Source organism: Haemorhous mexicanus, chromosome 6 (genome assembly GCF_027477595.1).
Source record: "Haemorhous mexicanus isolate bHaeMex1 chromosome 6, bHaeMex1.pri, whole genome shotgun sequence".
NCBI classification, from domain to species: domain Eukaryota; kingdom Metazoa; phylum Chordata; class Aves; order Passeriformes; family Fringillidae; genus Haemorhous; species Haemorhous mexicanus.
Genome location: NC_082346.1, coordinates 19,493,147 through 19,516,000, shown reverse-complemented (window position 1 = coordinate 19,516,000; position 22,854 = coordinate 19,493,147). Strand labels below are relative to the sequence as shown.

The 22,854-nt window shown below is 38.6% G+C and overlaps 2 protein-coding genes across 2 annotated transcripts in view; both read left to right on the top strand.

The window, feature by feature from the left end:
- Window positions 1–11,367, top strand: part of MUC2 (mucin 2, oligomeric mucus/gel-forming) — a 70,003-nt gene extending 58,636 nt beyond the window's left edge. The window contains exons 54-70 of the mRNA XM_059848210.1: window positions 379–553; window positions 1,108–1,355; window positions 2,458–2,641; window positions 2,764–2,968; window positions 3,607–3,785; window positions 4,411–4,480; window positions 4,804–4,904; window positions 5,064–5,095; window positions 5,270–5,444; window positions 6,058–6,162; window positions 6,765–6,805; window positions 7,433–7,555; window positions 7,996–8,094; window positions 8,744–8,872; window positions 9,563–9,602; window positions 9,882–10,011; window positions 11,112–11,367. Of these exons, the coding sequence (XP_059704193.1) occupies window positions 379–553; window positions 1,108–1,355; window positions 2,458–2,641; window positions 2,764–2,968; window positions 3,607–3,785; window positions 4,411–4,480; window positions 4,804–4,904; window positions 5,064–5,095; window positions 5,270–5,444; window positions 6,058–6,162; window positions 6,765–6,805; window positions 7,433–7,555; window positions 7,996–8,094; window positions 8,744–8,872; window positions 9,563–9,602; window positions 9,882–10,011; window positions 11,112–11,367 (2,292 nt within the window). The remainder of the gene's footprint in view (window positions 1–378; window positions 554–1,107; window positions 1,356–2,457; window positions 2,642–2,763; window positions 2,969–3,606; window positions 3,786–4,410; window positions 4,481–4,803; window positions 4,905–5,063; window positions 5,096–5,269; window positions 5,445–6,057; window positions 6,163–6,764; window positions 6,806–7,432; window positions 7,556–7,995; window positions 8,095–8,743; window positions 8,873–9,562; window positions 9,603–9,881; window positions 10,012–11,111) is intronic.
- A 9,103-nt stretch (window positions 11,368–20,470) lies between these two features.
- LOC132328851 (mucin-5B) overlaps window positions 20,471–22,854 on the top strand; it is a 41,029-nt gene continuing 38,645 nt past the window's right edge. Inside the window, exons 1-2 of the mRNA XM_059849102.1 lie at window positions 20,471–20,552; window positions 22,185–22,440. Coding sequence (XP_059705085.1) covers window positions 20,471–20,552; window positions 22,185–22,440 — 338 coding nt within the window. The remainder of the gene's footprint in view (window positions 20,553–22,184; window positions 22,441–22,854) is intronic.

Sequence of the window (22,854 nt, the reverse complement as noted above, 5' to 3'; positions counted from 1 at the left end):
TATTGGCTATTCATATTGATCAGTGTCTTTCACTGTTCTTTAGAGAGGGTGTTAAGGTGATGAGATTAGGTGAGACATCTCACTTTTAGATAGCTGAAACTAGAAAAAGTGATTCTCATTTTGGTTTACTGGCTTGATTTTTGTGAGTAATGCTTTCCATTTAGCAGTTCTCAGTTATTCTAGCTCATATTGCAGACCTAGATAGTGCTGACTGATGCACTTCCATCCTATTTTCAGATTTCTGGTGGGGGAAAACTTGTCAATAAACATATATTTTTTTAGAAACCTGCAGAAGATATTCAGGCATAACTATTGTTAGTCTCACTGCTTCCTAAAGGTTTGTCTCTGTCTCCCCCCTCCCCCTCTCTTCAAATACAGCAAGGTGACTCATGGATGCTCTGTAACTGCACTAAGGTTATATGTATAGAAGACAACATTGTCCAGGTAATTCCAATAATCTGCAATCCACCCCCGAAACCCACGTGTGCAAATGGACTTTCTCCTGTGCCAGTCATGGATGAGGATGGATGCTGTTGGCACTGGGAGTGTGATTGTAAGTATATATTTTGTTGAATATTTAATCTCCTGGGGAAACAATACTGTTGTCAAAACCAACAATATTTATCAGGGAATAAGTATCATGCAAAGCTGTGACTCAGTCTTCTAGTTTTAGTTAGAATGCTCTGTTGATTCTTTTTAGCTTTTTGAGTGATTGGCTTAAGTTGCCACTATCTCTACATAACTGTAGTGTAAGTAGAGTGAATTGGTCTCCCAAAGAAGGATTTAAATGTCCAGATGCAGATATTTATAGGCTAGAAGTATATATATATTTGTTACTCGTTAAGACTATTGGTAAAGATATATCTATGGTACAGTTAATCCTACTCTCAGTTGTCTGTCATTAATGTCAGATGAACTATGCATTGAAAGTGCCTGGTTTTTATTGATGACTTCTAGTTAATGAGTTCATGCATTGACATGTACACTTAATTAAAATTAAAATGCCCAAAGTTCACTGAGATGTTTCCCACATCTACGGATTTTGCTTGTAGTCGGATATGATTTTCTACGTTGCCATAAGAGCCTAACTTAACTATGATTTTTTAGGCTACTGCACTGGCTGGGGAGATCCACATTACATGACTTTTGATGGACTGTACTACAGCTATCAAGGGAATTGTACATATGTCCTTGTGGAAGAGATCAATAAGAAAGTGGACAACTTTGGTGTCTACATTGATAACTACCATTGTGATGCACGGGATGTAGTGTCTTGTCCTCGAACGCTCATTGTGAGACATGAGACTCAGGAAGTGAGGCTAACAACAGCACAACCAAATACTCTACAAGTAGAGGTATTATTGATTTCTTGATTCAGATATTAATACTTCATCAACAGGATCATTATATTCACAAGGTTTGGGAAAAAAATAATCTGTGTTTTAGATTCAGTAACAGTTTAGATTAGACTGCTTCAAAGGACTTCAAAGGACTACTTCAAAGTATTTTTTTACTCTGAATCTGGGGGAGAAAAAATTCTACAACTTCTTGTCTTTTTAGTTTCAAATCTTTGCAGATCTCTCCTAAATACACAAGTGTGGACAAATTGCTAAGAGTTAAGTATATAAAATAAGTTAATTTATAATTAAGAATCATGTAACAAAGGAAAACAACATGGAATGGGAGGAGATAATGTAAGGTAGACATAACAATAAAGTGCTGGCCTGAAGTATTTTTTAAAAGTGCCATTAGTAGCTTTGACTTGTGTCACCTTTTTAATTTTTCAGAGTAGGGCAGTTACATTTTTATTCCATTGATAAATGTGATGTCAAGGTTTTTGGGCTTCAAAATTAGGGCTCTTAGCTTTTTAATGTTTGTTTGGTTTATTTTTGTACATTTCTGTGTAAGAATATTACAAGTTAGGTTGCAACATATAGTTGAAAATTTACAACATTTAGACCTCTTTTCTCTAAAGCAAAGAAATCTCTGATTGCTGAATAAAAGTAGTAGTATTAGCTTCACAGGTATATCATGGCTACTGTATTTAAATAAGTAATACAGTTTAGTCTTATTTCCATCATTTAATTTTCCTATAAGCACATACCATTTATGCCAAGAAACCTAAAACTTTTTGCCATATGAATTCAGGAGAATTTTATTTTCCACTTTCATGAGGAGTCCTTGATACCGTAGTCACTCTAATAAGTCTGTTGAGTGTTAGGATTTTTCTGGTTTAAACCTTGAAAAACCTCATTTGTCAGAGGTTAATGACCCTTTTGTGGCTCAGAGAAAAAAAAGTTTGACTTTCTAGTAACAAAGGAAACACAGGAACATTTGTTACAAATTAAAAGGATATTATTTACCTTTACATTCTCTCTGCAGAACAAAGGAACAGTCAATTGTTTTGAAAAGTCAAACTAAATTTATGCCTCTTTTCTGTTTTCCTTTATTTATTAGGTGACAGTAAACAACAAGTACGTTGCTTTGCCTTATAAAAAGTTTGGTGTGAGCATCTACGAGTCAGGCATAAATCGTGTTGTGGAAATTCCTGAGCTGAAAATGAATGTGACCTACAACGGCTTGTCCTTTTCTATCAGATTGCCCTACAGCCTGTTTGGCAACAATACCCAGGGACAGTGTGGTAAGGCTTGCTCTTCCAATTTTTGCACTCTCAGAAAACCACAGTGATAGCTCTGCTGCAAAGATGAATGGTATTTGCTAGCAAATCTGTGAGTGAATGCCTTCTCCCTGTACCACCCTTAGGTACTTGCAATAACAACACAGCAGATGACTGCATGCTGCCAAATGGAAACATTGCAGAACACTGTGAAACCATGGCAGATCATTGGCAAGTTGTTGATCCTTCAAAACCACAGTGCTCTCCAGGCCTAGTTCCTACAAGTTCACCTAGCACAACACCAACACAGCCTTGCAAAGAATCGTCCATCTGTGAGCTTCTTTTGGGAAGGTAACAATCCTCTTGGTTTTACAAGCCTTTGGTCTTTGATGTAAATAGAAATTTTAGGATTAGTTTACCAGTGGAAAGTGTTTCTAACTATTTCTCCATTTCTTGTATCTTTATGATTTGCTTCTACTCCTTTCTCTTTTTCTGGTTGTTATTTTTTGCTGACAGTTTCTTTCAACCCTCTGGCTGCCACATTAACCATTGCTGATGTTCCCACATTCTTCTACATTCTCTGCCTTCCCCTGTCCCGTGTTCTTGCCTTTCTCCACATTTCCTAGCAGAAAACAGAGTCCAACTGAAAACAGGGATCTTAATTTTTAGAACACCATGTCAGAACTGAAAAAGAAAAAAAATCAAAATTGCTTTAAAGAGACAGCACATGGTTGCACCCAATAATGTACAACTCCTGGACTCAAAATATTGGTGTCAAAGTGTTTTGTAGATGAGGGAAGAATATTTTAAGGATTGTTGGAAGGTTACTATCTGGATAAGTGCTCTTAGCACAAATCTCTCATCAATAGTCCACATCCACATCTCCTAAATCTCCCATGTCCACTGTTGCCACATCATAACATGTTAAGCACATTGAAAAAGATATTAATCATTCAGTAACGAATAATGATAAATATTTCTGTTTCTAGTGTGTTCAAGCCATGCCATGCATTTGTCCAGCCTGAGAAGTACTATGCAGCCTGTGTTTTTGATAGCTGTGTACTTCCCAACCTAGACCTGGAATGCTCAAGTCTGCAGATCTATGCTGCCGTCTGTGCTGATCAAGGCGCATGCATTGACTGGAGAAAACACACCAATGGTGTATGCTGTAAGTATCTCATCATCCTGAATTATTAAGGAAGATTATGTGGAACTGTTTCCACAGTAATGTCATACTGCTTTCAGAGTGATGAAGACACCAATAAATCACATCACCTGCTCTCCTTAAGTAATTTTGCAGGTAACATTTTTAACAATGGAAATGATAAATTGGCCTGCAAAAATATACATGTATTGACTGTAGCAGAAACATCTGTATCAATACATACTTTTTTTGTATGCAGGCAGCTCTATGCTTTGCAGGCATCAGCAGATCACTCTCTATTTGGTGACATGTACATTAGTTTTCATCTGTAGTAAGAGCACAAAGGGAAGGATGACACTCCCCTTTGAAAACTTGTGCAAACGGGACTAAAATTATGTGAAAAAATTGTAGTCAAGATGTAAACTCTTGGCTTCATCACCTTAGTGTAAGTACACTATTATATCTCTATGGCTAAATTGCACAAAATTATTCCATTTAGAGACACAAGTCTATCTGGGATTTTTCCTCTGCTTCTCAAGATTGTCATAGATACATAGGAAAATGAGTGAACAGTGTTTGGCATAAGGTCATGGGGCTTTTATACGATATTGTTAATGAGCTATTCCTCCATTTTGTCCTTCCATTCCAGCTCATGAATGTCCTTCAGGTAAAGAATACAGAGCATGTGGTCCTATTAAAGAGATGACCTGCAAATCAAGGTATAAAATTCCTTCACAGTCCGTTATAGCTTGTACAATTATTCAGTCGTATCTAATGCACAGGTGAATGAGCAAAATCAACCCCCTCTCATGTCTTAAACTGACTGTCAAATTTATTAGCACTATTCTGTTGACCCTAAGTCTGGGTGCCTGAACTGTTTCTGTTTCTGTTTTTTGGCTGTATCAAATACAGACACTGCAAACCCCAGTCACAAATGTGCAGATCATTTGCCACTGTATTTTTAGTGAAAGGTTATTTGGCATAATCCTCCTGAATGTGCCTATGGCATTAATAGTCTTTCTATGAACATTTTGTCTCACAGAGGACAGAATGAGACATCAACTAAACAAGTGGAAGGCTGTTTCTGTCCTAATGGAACCATGCTGTATGACTCTGGTGTGGATGTCTGCGTGAAAACCTGTGGTGAGTTTTACTGCTTCACTTGGATGCATGTTTATTTCCTCTTTGTTTCCTTCCATGTATACAACAAAGATTTGACTGTATGCAGTGCTCATACAATGTATAGTAGAGATGCCTCCTGTTATATGACTGGTAATGGAAATTTATTTTGGTATTTTCCAGGCTGTGTCGGAGTGGATAAGATACCAAGAGAGGTATGATGCTGCATGCTTTTGGATTTCTAGTAGAAGTTTTGGTGGGGAGAGGAGAGTGGTTTCCACTGGTACAATCTTGTTTTGTCATCTCTGTACTTTGTGTTCCTGGTTTTACTTCTGTTCCTTATAATTGGTTACTATGTAATCACTCATTTTATTGTTTTTCAATGGCAGTTTGGAGAAAAGTTTACAGTGGACTGTCAGGACTGTATTTGCCTGGAAGGTGAACATGGCATTTTATGTAAGCCTCATGTGTGTGATCAAAAGAAGGTCACCTGTGATGGAGAAGGCTTCTATGAGGTCGCTGAAGTCAATCCTAAAGACTCCTGCTGCCCTCTTTTCACTTGCAGTGAGTTTATACTCTTGTTTCTAGTCTTCCTATACCTCTTGGAAATAGAAAGGAAAAGAGACTGAACTACCTTAGTACCAGAGATCTACAGCAGGGAGTCACAAAATAGTATATTTTCTCATACTTTTTAAAATCAACTTGCCCAGTGCTAGGGAAAATACATTTTAATATTGCAATGATTCAGTATAACTGAATTTACAGTTATGGGACTCAACATAACTAAAGCTATAGTTATTGTGTTCAGGGCCACATTTTATTTAAGCAAAATGCAGAGAGAATATGGAATTCTCTGTGGATTTTCATTTCCAGCAGTTGCCTAAAATCATGGAGAGAGTAGGAGTTGTTCCTTTAGTTTTCATAGGATGGTAATACTTTATTAACACAGCATAATTGCATAGTAGAAAAAAATTCATAAACTAATATAATACCCCATATCCAGTGCCTGGATTTATGAGGAAAAACGTGTTCCCTATCTGCAATTCGTTTTTTTTGAAGAGGATCTGGACTGTTTTCTAGCAATAGAAAGTTCATCCTAAGTGCTTTGATAGATGCTAATTTCTAGTAGCTGTGATTTAGTGTACTTTCTAACTTATTCTTTGTTTTTTTTCCTCAGAATGCAATACCAGCATGTGCACGGCTAAAGCCCCCAAGTGCTCACTGGGATTTGAAGTTCATTCTTATATTCCCAGTGGTCAGTGCTGTCCTGTATACCAATGTGGTAAGTCCCTTGGAAATATATTACAATGATTAGTCTTACAGTTTTATTTATTACATAATTTAGCATTACACTTAATAAAACTGTATGCAATAGCCTTTTGAAAGAGGTGTTAAACACAGTCAGATTCTACAAATGAACTACTATTAAAATTGGTTATTTGCGCTATACTTATGAAACTAGGAAATCAGATACAGCTCAGGTGACTCAAGTTCAATTTCCTGCTTATAAATACACGTACGAACAGCTACAGAATTAACTGGGATGATGGTCTCAGCTTAATCTAGCAAAAGGTCCCTAGAAGCATCCCCAGTAGAAGAGAGATTTACAGTTCTTGCTAACTGAAACAAGGAAATACTTGTATCCGTTAAATGGACATTCTTGGCTATGAACTGGACTGCGTATTTTGGGACAAATCTCTTAACTTTCTTGCACATGCAGTATTAGTTTTTATACTTTATACATGTCCTATCTGCTACCAGAACTGGGGAATAACCATATGAATTGTGATTCATTGTGGAAGAAATGAGTTGGATTAGAATGGGTTGAAGACATTTTTTATTCATTTTTCCAATCTAAACTTCTAACTCCTTGCTTATTAACAGTTCCCAAGGGGGTTTGCGTACATGAGAATGCTGAGTTCTTGGTAAGTTCCTGTTTCAACAGTCTTCAGAAATGCTTAAAAGACCAGTTAGTATGCTTGATCAGAAGTGCTATGAAAAGGTTTATCCAGTACAACAAATATTTTAGAAATTTTCAAATTTCTACCAGAAGTTTATCCATTTCACAAAGCCTAAATATTTTCTGAACAGTTTCCTGTGTAGGAAAGAAATTGAAGAGCTGCATGTATGTCAGTACATGCATATCATAGAGGAATTTGGTTAAGTGGGCTGGCTTTTTAAAAAGTCAGTCCACATTTACTGTCAGCACATTATTACAGTTTTAAGACTCTGTTTCCAAATATTAAAAGACATATAAATAAGTGTTGTTCTAACCAAATTTAGATTTCTAATTCTCTTTGGTCTAGTAATTGTACCTTTTAATATCAGAGTTTGTCATTGCTATAAAGGTCTTTAATAAAGACACATTAAATTATATTCAGTATTTAAAATGTCTTCTTAAATGGCTAGCCAAATAGCTATCCAGTCGTCTTTATGATTTTTTTTTTCCTTTTCCATTGCTTCATTTACAGATTTTAAAAAATTAATAAATGTCTGTTTAAATATGTAATAACTCATTAATCTGTGATTTTTTTTTTCCTTAAAATGTGTAGCCCAACTCCTCAGTCTTTGTTGACAAGTGTCAGAATTGTGTCTGCACAAATGATGTTAACGTCGGCACTCAACTGAATATCATCTCCTGTGAACGTGTCCCCTGCAACACATACTGTCAACCAGTAAGTGGTAAACTGAAAGGAAAAAAAGGCCCCAAAATACCCATATATGTGAACTCCAGTTTGATCAATGAGTGGTATTAAGCAAAGGATAGGGAGTTGAAACCCAGAGACCAACTCCAGCATGGATATCAACTGTTCTTTGAGCTACTGCCTGAGATTAACTGTGTAGCTGTTAGCATTCAGTTCACACTGGCAGAATTAGCTGGGAAATTTCTGTAGACCACCTTGTGGAGTAATATTTAATTATTATGCATATTTATTCTAGTGCTTTAATTTATTCCGTTTATAACCTGCTTCTATTACTTGTCTCCTGCTGGTTTGGAACACAGAAAGGCACAAATCTTGAGTGCACTTCAAAGCGTAATCAATAATGCATTCATATGTTTTCATTTACTTCTCAAACTATAGTGCTATTGTTTTTAATTACTTTTCATTTCTAGGGATATGAACTTAAACCAGTGAAAGGTGAATGCTGTGGAAAATGTGTGCAGACCAAGTGTATTATACACACAGCAGACAATTCTGAACTCATCTTGAGTGTAAGTATGCTCTGTCTTAGTTCTCTACCAAATCTGTAAAGTTCCCAGTTCCAAAAAGTGAACTTCTCCTTGCCAGAGACAAGGCTTTAGTATAAGTTTGCACCTGAAAGATCAAAATCTCAAAACCTAGCTGCAATTTTTTGACCTGAAGGTAGGTCTCATGAAATAAAATTATCTGTAAGGCCCTTCCTGGAATGAGAAATCCAATAGCAAGGGGTTTTCTTCCCATGTCTGAAAGCTTGGGCTTTTCTATGTTATTTGATTTCTGTGTGCTGAAAAACACTATTAAAGCCTGCATATGAAACACTTCTATTGCCCTAGTAGGATGAAGGTTTAGAGTCTTTCTCATTTAACATAAAACAGTCTAGCTTTTTGAAGGCAAAATCCATTGGCATTGCATGATTTTGTTAAGGTACTCCATGTACTTTAGAGACATTTTTCTTTCTTACTCAAGGAAAATACCATATAAAACTGAAATTCTCTCCATGTATGGCATATTGCAATACATGTCATGATCTGTATCCCAAATGGCTGTTAACCTAAAAATAATTGACTGCGAAACAAGATGAAAGTTATTATAAAAGGGCAAGAAAATTTCTGTCTGATCTCCCTTCAGTTTTCCTTATTACATTTGGCATTTCACTTGCAGCCTGGAGACTTTAAAAATGATCCTCAAAACAACTGCACCATTTATAGCTGTGTAGATATCCACGACCAGCTTATCGCTTCCACATCTGAGATTACCTGTCCAGCATTCAATGAGGACAGCTGCAAACCCGTAAGTAAAAATGGAAAATTTACCTTCTACTCCATACATAGATTACTTAATTTTATTTCAGCCATCTGACTAACAACAAAAGTAAAATTTAGCTCTGATGGCCTTTCATCATAATTTCTCAGTCCTAAGGGCAGAAGTTCTAGGTGCATCCATACACAGCCCTACAGAGTATATAAAATAAGATACCTGAGTAAGATTTCAAGGTTTATAATTGGTAGCTGTCTCTCAGTAGCCAAAATACTGGTCAGCACCAAGATACTGAATCTTAGCTGACTGCTTTGTTTGGGGTTCTGTCTCAATAAGAACCAGGTTTCCTTGAATGTTAAGACACAAGCTGTTCAGTGAGTAAGTAGGATGCCAGTAGCACTGTGCATAGTCCCCATTCAAATACAGAGAACTCTGAGAAACCATTTGTTGGAATTGCATCTGAGCAAAAATTTCATCATGTTAACTGTACAATTCCTTCAAAGAATTGTTTGTATTTTCACAATCCTTTGTAAGTTGATAAATTTCGAGTCGGGAAGAGGCTGTTATCTTTGCTTATTTAGATCAATGTTACAGTACAATAACCAGTTTTCACTGGTTATTTACAGCCACTGAAGAATCGCTCTCCTCAGTTTTTGGCCTTAATGCCTTTTTAATATAGAAAAATTATATAAGGTAATGTTTTTTGTTTCTTTTTTATTTTAGGGAACTATTTCTTTCTTACCTAACGGTTGTTGCAGAACATGTAAGTATGCCAGTGTATCTGAATCAACAATACAGAGAATGAATTGTCTTCTTAAATCAGCCCATTTTCCAGATAAATTTGTATTTAAATAGATACTTCTACGTTCATACTTGTCATTCCAAGCCTTCATGGTCCGATCTCTCTGGAGAAGTTTAGGCTGAAGCAGAAAGACCACTTAAGGCAATTCTTTGAGTGCACTAGTGAAGCCCAGGGAATGCTGAGGTGTGAGGAACTTCTGGAAAGTCTTCACAGAAAGTATTTTCTGCTCTTTCCCTGTAGGTGCCCCTCTGGACAGCAGCACAGCGTGCTCTGTGCGCCACAGAACAGACTTTATCGTCTACAATGGCTGCCGCTCCGTGGACAGAGTTGACTTGACTGAATGTGAAGGAACATGTGGAACCTTCTCGCTGTAAGTAAACTCACCAGACAATGAGATTTAAGTCCTGGTGGCACTGAGCTTGTTTATATAAAAGGAACAATAAATAGTAGACTGCACAATGGTAGAAGATCTGGAACTATCTGCTTCATGAATCATGGACATAAAATCATGGAATCTGTGACTGACGAGCTGATTTGTCATAATACAAAGCAGAAAAGTGTATTAAATTGTCTTGGGATTCAGGCAGCTCTGGTACGGCCTATTCATCCATTAAGTGCTGGCTTTGTGTGAGACCACCTAGGCTAGAAATCATCACAAAAGAACATGGATTATTTCCTGTAATAAGAATGAGCCCAGAGAGAAGCCAGACTTGGCAACTGGAAGTGGAAAAGCTGCTTCTCAATAGTTAACAGCTAAAATGAAATACACATACATCTTTCAGAGGAAGATTCCAATATGCAGAATTTTTAAATGTGAAGAAATGAGAGGTTGCTTGAGGTGTGGTGTTAGTAGAGTAACTTAACTGTACATTTTTCTCTGAAATGAGACAATATATTAAAATTTGGCTATAAGGAACTGGTTAGTAGGACATCTGGTACTGAGCTACTAAAACTGAAAAAACAGCTCTAACTCTCCAAAGAAACTGTCACTTACTGCCTATCACTGAGCTTGCCACAGTGCACCTCACATGGATGAAAACTGATCTTTAGTATCACATGGAACTCTGAGAAGCCAGAGAGTTTATTAGTATTTTGAAATTCCTGATCATCTTAGGGTCTTGTTATGGTTGCTTCTACCAAATACAAGAAAAAGATGGATCATGTCACAGTTTATAGCCTGATATTGACAGATTCTTCAGGTTAAGAATGGTGCTTAGGAAGCTGATGAACACAAGATTGCAAAAAAGACTTTGCAGTTAGATGGGAACAGAAAGAGCTGCTGCTTCCCCTTCCTGTTAACACTGCCCTGATTGGGTTAGGCATTTTATAATCACTGCTCTGTCAGATGAGCTTAGCACTTCCATTAGCCACAACTGAGGCTCTTCTCACAGGAGTTCTGTATCTGATTTCACCCTCTCCTGGTCGTTGGCTTCTGGCACTGAGTAACATTGCCATTTTGCATGTTGACAGATACTCTCCTGAGGCCAATTCCATGGACCACAGCTGCTCCTGCTGCAGAGAAACAAGCACCACTGAAAAGGAGGTGGTTCTGAAGTGCCCTGGTGGGCACGCAGTGTCACACAAGTACATCTACGTGGAGAGCTGCAGCTGTCAAGACACTGAATGCCAGAGGTCAGTGTCCAATGAGCTGCAGAACAATGAAGAAAATGACCAGGCGACCACTCTGAACAGGATCAAGAGAGCCATAAGCTTAACATCAAAATGAAGGCAAAAAAACCCCTCTGGCATTATTATCTAAAAGGACTGTGAACCATTCTTAGCTTCCCTGACTACTTTTGGACTTTACTTTTCCCAGTAACTGCATCCTGTTTGTTCTCTAATTAATTAAATGTGCCCTATTTATTTGTGCACAAAATAAGAACACAAATTTGTATTCTTAAAAGTGCACAACCTCTTGGGTCCTTTCCAAATCCTCTTATTTTTCTCAGAATGATTAAAAGCACATCTCAAAAAGCATGGCTTTTGTACTTATTCTTATACAGTCTTGATGAGTTTGAGTTTGAAGAGAGAAGAAAAGTTCTTTTTCAAGTTATAGGAAGTCAAGCAGTTTCCTAAATTTTTGGGATATCTACTCCTGGCTCCTTACAGCTAATCAGAATGTGCTGTTCAGAAGACCCAGTCTATAAGGTGGGAGAGAAGATGATGCTGTCTGCCGAAACAAGGGCAAAGATGAATAATGATCATTAAATTATTCAGATGACTTGGAGAAACTTTAGTTCATCACCAGAACTTACTTAGCAGGGCTCTGTATGTTAGAACTGTTTCAATGCATTGCAATTATGTATTTTCACTAAAAAAGTAGTCCCTCAGCTATATGAAGATCACTCAATGTCCTTTCAGGATGTATAGTTACTACCGTAGTAAGAGCTCTCCAAATTCCAACATTTGAAAAACAGATGCCCATCACAAAGCTAAGTAATCCTAGGCTTCCTCTGCAGAAAATGGAAAGCAATAGCCACTTTTGACATTAATTTGTCTCTCAACAAAGGACAAACCTAAAGGAGTGCCTTTTTGTCTTACTGTAAGGGGAGCTGAAACAGGTAACTGGAAGATGTTAATTTCTCTTGAATGATCTTTGAGTACAATGAGGGTAAACCACACCTGTTGTAGTGAAAAAAAAAAAGCTTTTGTTTTTTTTTATCTCCATTAATGAAATCTTTTTTGGCAATAGCCAACCTCAATCCTTGAATCTTTGCTACCTAAAGGATTGGTGTCACCATTTTTTGCTACTATCATATGTACTCCAGCTTAAAAGGCAGATAAGATTTCTGCCTTTTTATAAGACTGATAAGGATGTCCAGAAAGTGAAACTCCGTATTCTTTTCAGCATTACAAAAATTCTGATTGGAAAGCAGATTTCTCTGGAGTTGGAGAGGTAGCTGATCTAACAAGAAGGAAGTTTTGTCAGTTTATAGAGCAAGCTGCAGATTAAATGAAGCCCAGTTTCTGCTGTAGTACATGTTTCTAAGGATTTCTATCTCTACATTCATTGTAAGATGTGACTGAGAGTTTTCTCCCAGGGCACATACAAAGTCACTCTCCTCTGTGGATTCTTTGTTATCCAACAATTTCTGTGCTGACACTAGAACCATACATTTCCTTGAGCTTTTTGCAAAAAACTGCTTTTCTCAAAATCTGTTGACATTTAGCTGTCTTTGAGATTTTTATTTTTGCAGTTAAATTTGACTGAAGTCAGCAAATAACTTCTGGACATAAATACAAGGTGTGATCAAATCTGCCTTGTTTCTTAAGAAAAATAGATAAAATATTACTAGTCAGTAGTGAATTTTGCTGCACACTGTATTTACATTGAAATATAAAATCTTCCTTTTTTCATTTCTTTTTTATTTGGTCTGTAATTTGCACAGGCTCTTTCTGTCCCTTCTAGTGATGGGCAAACTATTTCTTAATGAGGAATTCTAAAGAGCCTGGATAAAAGTCAGTAAGGCTGCAGATTTTGGCTTCACCACTGCAGGGCAGTCTATGGCTGAGAATGTAGAGTCACTTCATACCAAAAAAGCAAGCTGCCTCAAAAGGGAGTTTTTATTTAATCACGTAGAGGGTTTTATTTCTGAGAAGAATGAATGCTGATCTCTCCCCACAGACATTTATATGCTCTTAGTAAGCCCTGGAAAGACAATTATTCTGACAAGAATTTACATGTGAGGTGTTATTTGTCACAGCGCTCTGGGTTATGGCAGCCCTCTCAGTTTTTGTGCTGGGTCAGTGCTGCCCATAAGCAGGTTCACAAGCACACACTGTCAGAGAATTCTTACTTACAGGTTCTTGGCAGTTCCAGGTCACACTGCACATGCCAAACCTCCACTCCCTTCTGCACTCTTAGTCACCTTAGAACTTAGTGGTTCAGTTTGCACCTGCATTTCCAGTGGTACTAGATGACAGAGTTAGCAGATTAAACTCTCTCCGGTGGAGAAATCCACCGATAGTACTTGAGAGAGAAAGGAAAAAAAGAAACTTTTAACTGTGTATCCCTACCAAGAGTAGTAGTGGCGGTGAGCTACACTTTTTCTTCCCTCCACACCCCTCTTGGAAGTAAATTGAGATCTGTATTATCTGATCCCAGGAAGCATTTTGTTTCTTAAGCAAGAGCTGTTTGGTCTGCAGGCCACAAGAAGAAATTCTTCTGGAAAACCCTGAGGAAAATGAGGAAAAAACCCTGAGGAAAAAATGAGGGGGAAAAAATCCTGAGGAAATGTCTCTCATCACCCTCTCTGAAAGGGTGATATCAGCACATTAGGGAATCAGGAGATTGTGGAATCTTCTGATCCTATTGTCTTCCAGGCAGGACCTACCACAAAGGACCCTGGCAGCTCCATAGAAGGCATTAGTCCTGGAAGGGAGTGGGCTTGACGCTCTCTGTCCTCAAAGAATGACTCCATTCTCCAGGAACTGCCTTGTCTTCTGGAGTCTAGCAAAAAAAAAGCAGTAGCAAGAGCCCATGTCTTGTCTCCTTGCCTGAGTCCTGTGTTCATCTCCTCCAGAGTCTCTGTCTAGCCTCCCACTTTCATTGGTGCTGAGGGGTTTCTCTTTCTTCCTCTGTTCTGTTTCGTTTTCTTCCTCTCCCAGCACTTAACAGTTTCAGTTTTGTCTTGGAAAATGGGGAAGCCTTCTTGGGAGGCAAGTAGGACTTCCAGTCACACAGCCTTTGAAGGCACCAAAACCCAAGGTCCCAGCTCCTGCTGTCCAAGATAGCATGGGTTTCATTCCGACTTGTAGTCTTCTCATCCAAGATAGCTGGAATTTCAAACAATTTCCTTGTAGCTACCTAGAGATGCACTGGAAACTCAATGTTGTTCATAGGACTCTTCATAACACAGTGAGAACTTCCATCTGCAGCTAAAAAGGAGTTCACAGAAGATTTACTCATAAAGAGAGCACAGTTTTTTTATTAAGTATTACTGGGTATATGTTTTGAGAACACCAGAGACAGAAAGGAAAATACTTGTTAGCAATATAGAAAAATCACTGCTGCTATCTGAGGTGAGGCAGATGGGATTCAGAAAGAGGGGAAAAAAATGCATGCAAACCAAGAAGAATTCTTCCCAAAATAATACAAGTTAGTGGTTTCTGATCTAATAACTATCTTGTCTTCTGATCTAACTATGTTCTTTAATAGTATTATTTTGTGCTGTGGGAAGGGTAAGATAAAGTTTTCAGTGTGTTTACCATTTAAGTGTACTTTGCTGAATCGCACTTCACTGAACTAAACACATGCAACTCTGCACATAAGCCCCAGTGAAAGGACTTCAGCAAAGGCAAAGCCCTAAGTAAATAATCCTGCTTGTTAATCCTTACTGTGCTTATTATATACTGTTGCACTTCTCTGGAAAAGCAAACTCAGGTACCGGGAAAAGACAGAATAGACTTAAAAACTCTGAGATCACAGAAAATAACATTCTTGTAGTTTTAGGTCTGACAAAAAATGAAATACATTTAAATAACTGCAACATTGATATACAATTTCTGAAATTTCACCTCCCAGTGGAAGCTTTGAGGGGTAGGGTGGTATTTTAAGGCAGAACAAGTTCTTAAAGTTGAGCAGCCCTCTTCCAGAGCCAAATTTCCAAAATTAACTCACTCTTTTCAGGCTACCACAAACACCCATGTTCTTAAGTGGCAACCTCCCAGACTAAGGTCCAAACATGTCCAGCAGGTCACCTAAGCTGTATTTCCATCACTAATATGGAAAATCCTATAAGTTATTGTTCAGCATCATGCTTCTAAAATCTGTTCTGTACAAACTGTATTCCCTTTAATGTTCCAGTTTTTCAGCACTCATATAAAATGCTCAAATTCTTTTCACAAACTAGTCTCTAGAACAGCAAGAATCACCACTGTGATGTTTTCATTACCTTAATACTTTGAAAAAACTCAAGCAGAGAGAAAGTATGGCAGAGCTGGCACTGAGACGGAGCACCTGTGCTCCACGCAGCTTTCCTTTAAGCAGTAACAAAAGGCAACAGGAACAGTGATCAAGGAATGTGGCTTTACACAGTGCCTGTGACCTGACACAGCAGTTAAATTTCAATTTCAGTCTGTCCATTTGGACTAGTGTAGCTGAGCATTTCTTGCCCTTTTTTTTGCAGAATCTATGGGATCTGTATGATCATTCTTCTCCTTAACAGTACAGGGAGTCTGAGCAAAATGTAATGGCAGGTAGTTCTTGGGTGGATAATTCTACATTCCACACAAAAAACCCTAGGCCAAGGTTGCCTAGATTCCCACCTTAAACTGTTTTCTGCCCCATCTCTTAGCCTTTCTTTTGGCTTGCAGTAATTTTCAGTCATAGTGGACATGATTACTGGGTATGTATTTCATGTAGTTTCAAGTTTATAGAGGCTTCAGTATTAAGCATGCAGTGGCCTCTTCTGAATTATCTTGGCACCCAGGAAATAAGAAATTGCTTTTTAAAAAGAGGTATTGTCTGCTCTACTCTAAACCCCATAAGTTCTAAGTATTAAAGAAGAAAATTCATATGCTTCCCTTTGTTCTGCTACCCCATATTTTTCCACCAGGAAGGTAGTTTAAAGTAAAACCTTTCAAGTAGAAAATCTCTAGGGCCCAACCTCCTGATGAGATGACTTTCTATGCAGGGAGTCTCTCTTACGTGAGGAAGTGCCAATAGGTCAAAGAGACCTGTGTGCATGAACACCAATCAGCCGTGTCATTACTCCTTGTACGTGGATTTTGAAAGATCTATATCTTCTTAAAGAAAAACAGAAAAGAGCAGCTGGACTTATTCCTTGTAAACAAGAAAAACTAATGTCCTTGATTTGCTCACAAAAAGTCAAGGAGCCCTATGGCAAAATGAGAGGTTAAGGAGCTTTGTATCCCTTCTAAGGCAAAATGTAAGAAAACATTCAACCACCTTCTACCAAAATTGAAATATTGAAGGCATTTGTAATGTATTTTAATGGACAATTAATGGCAGATATCCATTCCCTCCTTTCCCACTGCTGGTTACAGATCACCTTATACTTAATGGCATCTGTTTTAAACTGTGTGGTAGACACAAATCTGATAGATCAAATAGATCTTTAATGTAACTTTCCTAAATTCTTTTATATCATGCAAAGGATTAAAAAAGATAATTCATGTTGTTCTTGAATTCTACTGGCAATTACTGATTGTTATAACTATCAGTTATGTAAAATATTTTGCCAAAATCACTTTGGATGTTTTTTATCATGTGGATTATTGGCACAAACTGCCTGACAAATGAAATGTTTTCCTAGCTAACATTATTTTGTTAACGGAGCACACATGATTTCTCTAGAGTTATTTTCTAGGCAGTGCTTGTAAAACACTGTCTTCTAGTGGATACTCATTTCAAGAAGCAGTACCAGTTATGCCTGAAATGAATTGGGTTGTTAGAGGATTTCCAAGCTCAACCTCCCAGTGTTGAACTGACTCAGGATGGCCATAACTCTTTATGCACATACGGAATTACCTTTTAACAGAAGGATATGATACAAATGCAACTGCCAGACTTCAGTACAGAGGCTGGCTTTGAACGGCACTGATCCACCAGATACCTCCTACTTGAGTGTGTCTTTTACCAAGTTTGTAGCAAAAATTTATTTTTCCAAGTCACTGGTGTATTACATTAGCTTCATGATGGCTTATCTTCAATGAGTCAGTGGTGATAAAGAAGCTGAGTTAATATTTACCTCTTTTATTTACTAAAATCACATAACCTTTAATGGCAAATGATCCATGAAATGGGCTGTAAAGGGGCCAAGAGGAATTGTTCTTTTTCCTAATACAGCTGCAGAAGAGGGAAGGCCTCTTATCCTGCAGGGTCCAATAAAGGGAAGAGTAATTAGTCCCAGTTTGTCACTGCAGGGGGAATAGTTATAACTTGTGTGCCAATAGCAATGATTCAGTGGTAAGTGATCAACACAGTCTGTAAGCTCCCTGTCAGTCTGCATTTCCTTCTGAAAAGCTTCCATGTATTTCTCCTGAAAACCGCAATGTTTCCACGCCTGAATATAAAAACTTCATTTGAATGCAAATATCCTTCTCCTGTCAGTAGCTCTGAAATCATTGCAGAGGATTGAAGCAACCAGTGATTTCTAAGGAGTGTAGCCCACAGTATCTGTGGAGAAGCCAGGAGCAGCAGCTCTGGTTAGTCATTGTCAGAAACTCTGCTCCCCAGGAAATGGCAAAGGAATGGCACAAGTGACAGAGCAGACAAGCAGAGGTAAGAACATGACTAGGTACAGAGCAAGAGGACTGGGTTTCCCATTTCTCTGAGTAGAGTTTTGTTCTTGCTTTTCTCAGGGGAGGATCCCAGATGACTGATATTACTATCTCTGCTGAGTAGAGCATAGGTGAATGTTGATTAAATTAATCATTTGTTTTATTCTGTCTTTTCCTTGAAAGGTTTTAACATGTGCTGTTCACGTTCATGTCCCAGGCCCCTAAGTGCTAAGTGGGGCTTACAGGGGGAAATCATGCTTAAATCATTCCTCCTGCCCATCCTCACATTACCTTGGATCACCCCACATGTAGAACACAAAGGGCTGGAAGCTGCAGAGGTCAACCTCACTATGTCTTTGTCATCAAAGGACTACTCCAACCTGAAGGGTATCTTTGGCAAGTAGTTATTACATGGTTCTTGCTGCTTTTGTGCAGCTCAGTGGGAATAAAGGGTTTTTTTCCAGAGTCCAGAATCACACTTCTAGAATCTGATTCTTCCTTCTACTCTCATTCCAAAATGAATGGTGTAGGTACTTAGATTTCTTGGGTGGAGGTGGGAAAGGAACAGGACAGTGATTGAAGAAATATGGGCTTTATCTCAGCAGAGTTCTGCATTTGGATTTTGACACTAGCATTGATTTTGGAAAATCAGCTATCCACCTTTACCCTCAACTAAGCTCTCTTAGTCTCTGTCTGTGGTCTACTGAACTATATGGTCTTCCTCCTGGGCTTCACAGCCCTTCTCCCACACTTGCCATTAGCCCTGTTCTGTGGCCTGAACAGGAACTCAGTATAAAATTTACCAGGAGAATCTGTTGTATTTGAGTGTTGATATTTCACTGTATTTAATTTCAGATCATCCTCATATTTCCAATGTCATATTCTCATAGATAGTCTCCTAACTTTGTACCTATTTGGACAGAGATCAGGAGGGAAGATGTGCTGAGATTAAAAGGAAAAGCAGCAGCAGTCCATGGCTTCCGTCACCAGTGCCATAAAGTCTGTTGGTTCTGTATTCCAGCCAAAATGGCAGGGCTTCAAGAACTACCTTCCAGTAGTGCCCTGTCTCGAGTACGACTGACAATGGAATTAATGGGCCACGGACAGTGGCAAAGGGGTAACACGAACTCATGTTTCATGTCCTGCACAATGCTCACGCATGCTGGTGCAGACTTTTCTTTAGAGCAAGAGCAGCAACAAATCTTCATCTGGCAGATGCTGTCACCTGCAATTCTGCAAAGCACCTTGTGCCTGTGTAGGGCAGCAGCAGTGGGCCAGCTTTGGGACATTCCACTTTGGCAATAGCACAAAGACTGGAAAAGCAGTGAGCAAGACCCTGTTCTCAAGGCCCAGCTTGGTGCCTGCCAATCAGATAAAAGGCATTCATATTCATATTCCCCAATGGGTGCATGGGCAGGCTTGACCTGAGGCCTTGCAAGAAGGGGCAAAACCATGTCCACCTTAGACTGTATCTGTGCCCACTTAACTACTGGCAATCACTCTGCTGTTTTCCCAAAGGGGATGGAGCAGCTGGAAGCATGGGAATGGGAATATCTGTTATCCAGGTTTGATTTTCTGGGAGTAGGGGAGAAGCTTCCTCTCTAGTCAGGAGCAGTTCCCCCATGGCACAGATGAGGAAAAGAAATGCAAGGTCAGTCTGTGTCAACAAAGCAAGTAAATCTCCAGAAGGGACTCTAAAATTACTGATATCAAAGTATCCTTGTAGAGTGTCCTACAAGGGGTTGTAGAGCTCACTGACTTTTTATGGGTATGTGGTAGGCTATTAAAGTACTTTGAGAGCACCAGGGGACTCTTCTGCAGCAGTGTAATTTAGGTGGTGAAGGAATGAACTGTAGTCTACATTATGATAGGACTTGGGCACTGCTCCCTTATGATGTTTGGAGAATCCACCATTTCTGTGTGCATAAAAAATAAATTAAATCCCATTTGTGCATTTGAGGTGAGAATTCTTACACTTTTGGTTTTGTTTCTGGTCTATTGAAGCAGTAAATCTGGCCTTTTTTTGTAAAATATTTTGAGTACACTTCTTAAGGGACAATGCCCTCCTGCCAAAAGATTTTGCTCTAAATAAACCATATATTATGCTTGACCTGATAATACTATTTTGCTCTGTTTAGAAGTTGCCATTAAAGCTGGTAGAGGCAACAAACACATTTGCTTGTGCTGGGGGATTCTGATATGCAAGACAGAGTAAAACTCTGAAAGAGGTCCGTGATTGCTTGTAACTGATCAGATGTTTTAAAAAAATAAAAGCTATTGCTGCCAAAGAAATAACAACTGTAGGAGGAGGGTGAGGAGACCTATTTTCAAAGCAGGAAATTTGAAACAGCTCTCTGTCCCCATAAAGCAATAAAGAACTGGATACCTGTCCTGTCTGAGAGAGAGGAGGTTTCTGGGTGCTAATAATGAATGACTGGAAGAAAATTTAATGAAGCTCCACCTTTCAGGGACCCTGCCATCAGTGTTTTGTTCTCATGCCAAACTCCTGGACTATAAAAATCTGCCTATAAGCCAAGAAAAAACACTTCCCTGAAAGGATTTTCAAGTTACAACTTCATGGCAAGATGGAAATAAAAAACGGGAGATCATTTTGGATCTTCTGCCTAATTTGGAGTTTTTGCAAGGCCAAAGAACCAGTTCAGATAGGTAAGAAAAGAATCTAATTATTGCATTACTTGCTCTCATGTGGCTCTCCATAGGTAAGAAATAGGGTTGACAAATGAAAATTTGTCACATATTCATATAAGATATGTAGACATTCCAGATACTGTTAAACATGGTACCTTTTTATCCTGATTATCAACCATTTAAGTCTTTTTTTCTTTCATTACTAGGTAGTGTTTTATGTTTTATGCTCTAGGTGACTAATCTGAAAGAGGAGACCCTCTGAATGCAGTTTGCACCAAAAAAACAAAGCAAAACAAAAAAATGGTGACACCCTTTTCAACACATTTCACACATATTCTTCCAAAAAGAAGTACTTACCATATCACCAGCTAGGCTTGATTAACCAGTATGAAATGCTGCATTAGCAGGAATCACATTTTTTATGCTCTGGTGCACTGCTGTGTCCTGGTTTGATTTTTAATGTCTTACACTTTTCCCAACTGCTTAATACACAGTTGATGTACCAGTTATTGCTGCCTTAGTAATTCCAGCAATTTCACTTCCAGGATAGCCAAACTTTCTCACTTGCCCTCACAACTGTTTAGAAAAGGGCTAAATTGCCCTACTCCACTTCAGTGCTGCAACTACCTATGACAGTAGCAGTCCCTTTAAAAAGCTGTTTCTGCAAGGACTTATTAGGCACTTGAGTTTGGGCTGCACATTTATAACATAAGGATCTGAATTTCTCAGTTCTTCCCTGATGATTCCTAGGCAGGAATATTTAATAAGATTTTAGAGTTCACTGAGTAAATGAGTAATGTTTTTGATTTGATCTGTGGTAGATGTTGCTGTGTTGATAGTCCTTAACATGCTACCTGAACAACACAAAGAAATTTGCCTGTTTCATTTGTCATTCCTTCAGAAGAATGACAGAATTTTGTAGCGGGCATATATAATTTAATTCAAGGTGATTCATGTTTTCTTTGTGAAGCTCAGTGGTGTGAAAACTGCTTTCTGAAATAATGTCTTATCTGCACTTAGACTATGTATCTATACCTTTGACAGAGTAGAGCTTAGAGGTCCAAACCATGAGTTTTAGTTGAGAAGGAAACCCAAGTATCTCTTAGCCAACAGCTGAAGCTGGTAATAGCCTCAACCACTGAGATCAGCAGCTGCCACTCTGCTGTAAATTCATGCCACCTGTGATATCTCCTGGAAAGCACTCAACACAAAGTCTTGCCTGAGTTAAATGAGATTTAGACAGCCAGAATGGGATTCTCATCACTTCACTTTAGATTTCTATAGTGCAAATGTGTCTACAGCATGAATATAGACACAGCCCTTTTAGACAATGGAGAGATGCATGTGGTTTACAGCATCTTCTTGCTAGGCACATATGTAAGTTGAGAAAGCTGAGCCTCTTCTGCTTTTCAGTGTTAACTTCAAAGGAGACTGGGCTAATCTGCTCACATTGCAGGTGTTTCTGTACTTCAAAAGTCATGGACTTCAAAAGTTCAGTGAGATGAAACTGCTTCCCAAAGGCTAGTATCTTCCAGGAGTTATTATTTTTGCCTTTGAAAATCTGCCCCTTTAATGTTTTTCAGCAAAAAAAGGGACAAGCACCTCATATGGGGTGAATTTCTAAGCTCCCCTACTATGATTTTTCTTTAGTCCAGGTCTCTACTGTCAGTCGGAGCGAATGTGTCACCTGGGGCAATTTCCACTTCCATACATTTGACCATGTAAAGTTTACTTTTCCTGGAACCTGCACGTATGTCTTTGCTTCTCACTGCAATGACAGCTACCAGGACTTTAACATTCAGATCAGGCGCAGTGCCAAGAACAGCTTCCTGATCTACTTCACTGTCACCATTGATGGAGTGGTCCTGGAGGTGAAGGAGACCGGGATCACGGTGAACGGGAAGAAGTGAGTAAAGACTGAAATGTTGTTTGTGTTTTATTGCTGTGTGTTAGGTGGTCTGACTGGAAAGCAGTGGCTGTGTATGAGATGTACAGCTTTTTGGACAGGGTATTGTGAGGAGTCTCTCCCATAATGTTTGAGAAGGCAAGAGGCATTTAAACTAAACTACACATCCCAGGGACCAACACCAACAAGTTAAGTAGAGAGCAATGTGTATATTATAAAAACAGAAGGTGTTTTAAAGTTTCCTTAATGTTGCTTTGATTTGAGAGGGAGGGATGAAGGAAAGTACATAAACCCCAACACTTTATTTATAGAAGTTTAGATCTGTAGAAGCTTGATGGTTTTTCTTTTTTCTCAAAACATTATTTCTGTGGTACTAACCTTAATGTTTTGTGTTGCTGTTCAGGAACAGGTGGT